Source organism: Epinephelus moara, chromosome 8, assembly GCF_006386435.1.
Source record: "Epinephelus moara isolate mb chromosome 8, YSFRI_EMoa_1.0, whole genome shotgun sequence".
Taxonomy (NCBI): Eukaryota; Metazoa; Chordata; class Actinopteri; order Perciformes; family Serranidae; genus Epinephelus; species Epinephelus moara.
In genome coordinates this window covers 45,962,456-45,968,978 of record NC_065513.1, presented here as the reverse complement: position 1 = coordinate 45,968,978, position 6,523 = coordinate 45,962,456, and the positions used below count along the sequence as shown (strand labels likewise).

The 6,523-nt window shown below is 40.5% G+C and overlaps 1 protein-coding gene across 1 annotated transcript in view; it reads right to left on the bottom strand.

Moving 5' to 3' along the window:
- Window positions 1-6,523, bottom strand: part of LOC126394935 (protein mono-ADP-ribosyltransferase PARP14) — a 118,703-nt gene that overhangs the window by 104,095 nt on the left and 8,085 nt on the right. The window contains exons 4-6 of the mRNA XM_050052076.1: window positions 5,292-5,418; window positions 4,863-5,012; window positions 2,316-2,448 (exon numbers count right to left, since the gene is read on the bottom strand). Of these exons, the coding sequence (XP_049908033.1) occupies window positions 2,316-2,448; window positions 4,863-5,012; window positions 5,292-5,418 (410 nt within the window). The remainder of the gene's footprint in view (window positions 1-2,315; window positions 2,449-4,862; window positions 5,013-5,291; window positions 5,419-6,523) is intronic.

Sequence of the window (6,523 nt, the reverse complement as noted above, 5' to 3'; positions counted from 1 at the left end):
AAAAAAGTCATAGTTTAGCATGTTGTCAAAAATCATGAAAAAAAGTCATAGTATAGCATGTCGTTCAAAATCATAAAAAAAAGTCATAGTATAGCATGTTGTCAAAAATCATGAAAAAAAGTCATAGTATAGCATGTCGTTCAAAATCATAAAAAAAAGTCATAGTATAGCATGTTGTCAAAAATCATGAAAAAAAGTCATAGTATAGCATGTCGTCCAAAATCATGAAAAAAGTCATAGTATAGCATGTCGTCCAAAATCATAAAAAAAAGTCATAGTTGAGCATGTTGTCCCCAGCTTCCCTGAATAGAGCTGAATCACTTTGCCATAGGCCACGCCCACTTGCGCCTAGGAAGTTTTTTCGCAAAATCGCGAAAACTGGAAAACCTACTTTTTCCGAACTTCTCCTTGGGATTTTGTCCAATCTGCGTGAAACTTGACATATACACTCTTCTACTGGACCTGATCTAAAGTTATCAAAAGAATTTTATACGGTCAAAAAATGCGCAAATTATTAACAAACAAACTTCTATAGCTAGCTATAAAAATGCTGTTGGACTGTTGGATATCTCGGTCAAACTAAATGCTATTAACACCAAATTTGAGATCATTGGTTGGCATAAGACTGTGAGGGTATGAGCCGAATTTGGCGAATTTTGGCAACTAGGGGGCGCTACAAATATGGTAAGTTTATATCTCTTGAACGACTGCACCGATTTCTACGAAATTCGGTTGGTATGATGTAGGGCCAATTCTGAGGTCATATCTTGAAGGTGGTCATGACTGGTCAATGTAGGCGTGGCTTATTACAATATAAACAACAAACATTAATTTCAGCCAAACTATTATGCTGAGGGCTTTGAAATTTTAAGGGTACATATAGAATAGGACACAGATCTTCCGTACCAAAAATTGCACATGTACTCCACTAGGTGGCGCTATAACGGATGCAAACGCGTTTTTGCGTGTAACTTACACATTTTAAATGACACATTCATAAACATTATATTCATGTGTTCCCTGAATAGAGGTGGGTTTTCTGACACAGGCCCCGCCCACTTCTACTGCACATTCTCTTTGCTAATTCGCCACATGTCCAAAACCTACTTTTTCGAACTCCTCCTACATTTTAAGTGCCACCTACCTGAAACTTTGCACATAGAATCTCCAGATGTGTCTGATAAAAAGTTATCAAAAGAATTTTGGCACTCCAAAAAAATGCGCTTGTTACAACCAAACAATCTTTTTTGCTAGCTAAAAAACACATATTGTGTCATATTTCACTCAAAGTAGAGGCTTTCAACATCAAACTTAAGTCACTCGTTCCCGAGGTCATCCAGAGGCTTTGTGCCAAATTCGTCAAAAATCGGTCTATAGGTGGTGCTATAACGGATGCAAAGGCAGTTTTGCCTGTAACTTCCACATTTTAGGATGCAAAGGCAGTTTTGCCTGTAACTTCCACATTTTAAATAACACATTCATAAACATGCGCTTGCCCAGAGCCCGTCGTCCTTCGGGGACAACTTCCATGGGCTCCGCGGGACGCGGGGACTGAGTCGCACGGGGGGGCTTGGACCCCGTTCATAACTGCTTGCAGTTCTAGTTTTAATTTACTATTATTATTTTTATTTTTTTTACTTGTTTACTTGCTACTAATTTATTTCTGGCTGTTCTTTTAAGTTATAATTAAAGTTGAGTTTTGGTGGAGTTTTGAAATCAATGAATAATTGTGTTTATTAATCGTGATTTCAATATCAATCAAAATAATCGTGATTATTATTTTTGCCATAATCGTCCAGCCCTAGCTGCTGAATCAAAGTGGGCTCCACTAACATGCTCAGGTCTGCTGAGGCCGACGTTAAAGGCTGATGAATTTTAACATCTGATGGTGGATGTGACACAAACTCTGTACAGACAGAACCTACTGTACCTGCACATCACATCACATCACATCACATCACATCACATCACATCACATCACATCACATGCCTCACCTGTCTGCTCTAACAGCCAGATGAGTAAATAACACCAGAGAAATCAATGTTTCACAGTTTCTCCCATCAACATGACTGACTGCACAGGGAACCAGTGAAATGACAGAAATGACAAACAAAAAACGAGGAAACACGAAAGAGGAAACATTTGAGAGAAGTCAGACTGAGTGTCAGTCCCTGCAGGAGGAGAGCTTTCACAGTAAAGAATAAACAAAGCTTAAATAATCAGAATGATGTAAAGTATATATAGATTCTGTTTGTGCAGACCTGTTCCAAGCGCTGGGAAGGAGACCGATTTAAACTTGTTCTCTTCACAATACTTCAACAAAGAGTAAACGATGTCCTTAATCTTTGCAGGATCGTTCTGGCCGACAACGTGGATGATGTGTCTGCTGGGCAGCAGGCCGCCTGACGTCATGATGAACTGGCTAGGCTGGTAATTCGGAGAACTCACTACAGAGAGGAGCCACACAATACTCATAACACAGCTGGATGCATAGTTCAAATCGTCAGCAAGGGGAGAATAATCATTTGTAAAGTAACGGATGAATGGTTGAAAGGTGACGCTGAAGAAAAGAGCATGAAGTGAGTGGATGAATCAAGGTGAAGCTGCAGCTACGTACCTATCTGTGAGCACTCCAGCCGAACTGTTAACCCAGCACTGTCTAAGATTGCCTTTGACACTCCTGAGAAATTAAAAGAGAAGAGGCCAATAAATGACTCTGCTGTGAGTCAGAGAGGATATATGAACCACAAAAAAGAAACACAAATCTATTGTTTGATTAAATTAGGGATGCACGATATATAGCGTGCCGATAAACTGTCGGCCGACAATGGAACATTTTTATAAGTCAAGTCAAGTCAACTTTATTTATAAAGCACATTTAAAAACAACTCACGTTGACCAAAGTGCTGAACATATAAAAATAAAAATGAAAAAAAACAAAAAAACAAAAGAAACACAATAACACAAAAACCAGAGCCATAGCGGCAGCATACATAAATACATAAATCAAGGCACAAATAAGCACAGAGTGGGAGATTTAAATATCATGTCAGGGGGATACAAATGCTTTAGAGAAGAGGTATGTTTTGAGGCTAGATTTAAACGAGTCAATGGAAGGGGCAAATCTGATAGAAGGGGGGGATGCTGTTCCAGAGTCTGGGGGCTGCGACCGCAAAGGCACGGTATAACTATGCATTACTGTATTGTGACGACCCCTCCACTCCTCTGTGTGGTGCTGGCGTACTGTGTGCTGTTGTCTTCCTGGCAGGTTCTGGTCCGAGGTGGGGTCGTCGTCATCAGGAGATGAGCTGCACCTGGGCCCGGTGATGTGCTCGACAATATATCCCTCCTTTCTCAGATACCTCGTGTCCGCCGCTGTACCTACACACGCATTCCATCCGTGGGGCACGGGAGTGCTCCTACACCGCTGGTCGCTGAAATGGACCTTTTGCCTTCTTTTGTTTTACTTTTATAAATAAACTAAGCGCTATTTGGCAGTGATCCCCTATATGCTCTCGTTTCTGGTTGCGGCCTCAGAGCCGGGTCGTAACAGTATCCCAATAATCAAAATTACAGCCAATAATAATTAGCAACAATAATGCGAAGCCAAACTGCTTTCAATGACTTAACGAGGGCAGTGTCTTCACACCCAACACAGTGGGTGGTGGCACATGTACCTTTAAACTTGGTTTGCACGCCGCCAATAAACACAGAGAAAAAGAAGAGCAACTGCAGCATGGTGTCTAGAGAGCAAACATGTCACAAAGTGGACGTCTTGGACAGTTCCACAGGAAGACAACAGGACTGTGCCAAAGGGTCTGTTCTCCAACCACCCGACACCCCACCGAGCCTGGTCTCACTCTGAGTTTATCGAAATCTGACGTTTGGGCAGTGACTTGCAGCATCAGAAACCAACAAAAAAAGCCGTCCTGTAACGTTGGCATGATACGCAGCCACTTGATGTTATAGTTTAACAGTGCCCGGTGGATTCAGGGAGAAACTCAGCGGGAAAAGGACTAAAGTTGAGGCACTGAAAGTCCGCCTGGGGCGGGCAGGAGGGGTGGTGGATGGGTCCAACAAACACTGACTTCACATCCTGTAAGACTCTAAAGCCAAACCCTGTTCTTTTTTTCCTAAACCTAAATAGTGTTTTTGTTGTAACTGCAGCAAATAAGAAACAGCACTGTAGGCTAATTGTGAAATAAAACTGAACTTAAATGGTGTTGAGATTGAAAGAGTATATGAAATAAAATCTTTGGGTGTGATTATAGATCACAAAGTGTTGGAAGCCACACATAGAACATATTAAACTGAAATTATCCACATCTATTGCTGTTATACAACAGTGTAGTTGATGAATGAGAAATGGTTGTATACATTGTATTGTTTACTTTTAATTTCATATATGTCCTACTGTGCTGAGATTTGGGGAATTGTTTATAAAACACATATAGACTCTATAATTAAACTTCAGAAAAGAGCCCTCAGAATAATACATAAAGCTGATTATTGTGAATTTACTAATCACCTGTTTATAGCATCCCAGTGCATCCCCAGTTTAAATACTGATGACAGATGCCTTCACGAAATGAAATGGATGCAAAGTCACATCGACCTTCCACAACAAAATTCTCATCAGTTCGTTCTTGAGTCCACCTGGATGTTTGTGTCAAATTTGAAGAAATTCCCTCAATGCGTACTTGAGATATCGAGAATAAGACGGATGAACATAGCACCCCCTGCTGGGGCTATCACGTGCTCTGAGAACTTAAACATTAAAAAAAAAACCAGGACAGTCTTTTGTGAGGATCGCTCAGTGAGACAAACAGAATAATGGTGAGGAGGAGAAAAAAAGAGTCACCTGATTTAAAGGTAAAGTCCTGATTGGAGGAGTTGATTATGACATCACAGGCCTCCTTGGTGATGTCTCCAGATGACACCTCGAGGGTGAGCTGACCCATCTTCATCTGATACACACCGAGGGAGGGGGACGACACCTGACTGAAGGAGGCTGAGACACACACACACACACACACACACACACCACTCAGCTTTACTTTACATAAATTATAACTACATTATATTAATTTATATATTCGTGATCAGATCTAGAGTTAAAGACAGAACTGCCAACACTGCTTTGAGACGGATTTGAAGACTTAAAATAAATAAACTTATCGTTCTGTTTCACTAAAGAAAACGTACATATTTTATCATATTCCGTTTCTGACAGTATTTTCCCCCAAATCCAACACTGGAGCTTTAATAAAAGGTTTTTGGTGTTTCTCACCTGAGGACTGCTGTGGCGGAGAGGCGGAGTGGCGAGGTGAATATCTAACTGGTGACTCGTTGAATCCCTGAGCTTCATGTTGGATGTTTCTCTGAACAGTCTGACCTCTGAACGCCCTGCTGAAACACTGACGGACAACATGTTGCTGTTAATTACAGAAATACATCAAAATGGATGCACCAGAATAAATCTTATCATTTAGTTTATTACATGTAACGTTCAATTTGTTAAATGTAGGCTGCTGGTGAAAACAGTCAGCGGTATGAAGTCAGAAATAAATAAGGGGTCAGTTAAATAATTATTAGACATTTGTGTGAAGTTTTGTCATAATTAGCATTTGGATTTTTGAGCTATGGCCAAAAACATGTTTAATGAGGTCACACTGACCTTGACCTTTGAACTCTGACAACAAAATTCTATTCAGTTTGTTCTTCAGTCAAAGTGGATGTTTGTGTCAAACTTTTAAAAATTCCATTTAGGTGTTCTTGAGATAGCCACGAGAATGAGACAGACAAGGTCACAATGATCTTGACCTTTAAACTTGACCACCAAAATCTAATCAGTTCATCCTCAAGTCCAAGTGACTGTTTGTGCCAAATCTGAAGAAATTCCCTCACGGTGTTCTTGAGATATCGCGTTCACGAGAATGAGACAGATGCAAGGTCACACTAACTTTTGACCATTGAAATCCAGTCAGTTCATCACTGACTACAAGTGAATGTTTGTGCCAAATTTTAAGAAATTCCGTGAAGCTGTTCTACAGATACAGCATTCACAAAAATGAGACGGACAAGGTCACGGTGAACTTTGACCACCACAATCCACCAGTTCATCATTGAGTTCATGTGAATGTTTGTGCCAAATTTAGAGAAATTCCCTGAAGCTGTTTTTGAGATACGAGGGTGGGCTGAAAGGTTCATAGGCTGACTAAGAAGGAGTAATGTCAGAGCAATGAAACTTGGCAGGCATTAAATTCCACCCTCTCTGACACTAACTGCATTGTTTCCTTCTAGTTAAACTTTGTCTAGACTGACAAGGTGTCAATCAATCAATTCAATCAATTTTATTTATAAAGCCCAATATCACAAATCACAATTTGCCTCACAGGGCTTTACAGCATACGACATCCCTCTGTCCTTATGACCCTCGCAGCGGATAAGGAAAAACTCCCCAAAAAACCCCTTTAACGGGGAAAAAAAACGGTAGAAACCTCAGGAAGAGCAACTGAGGAG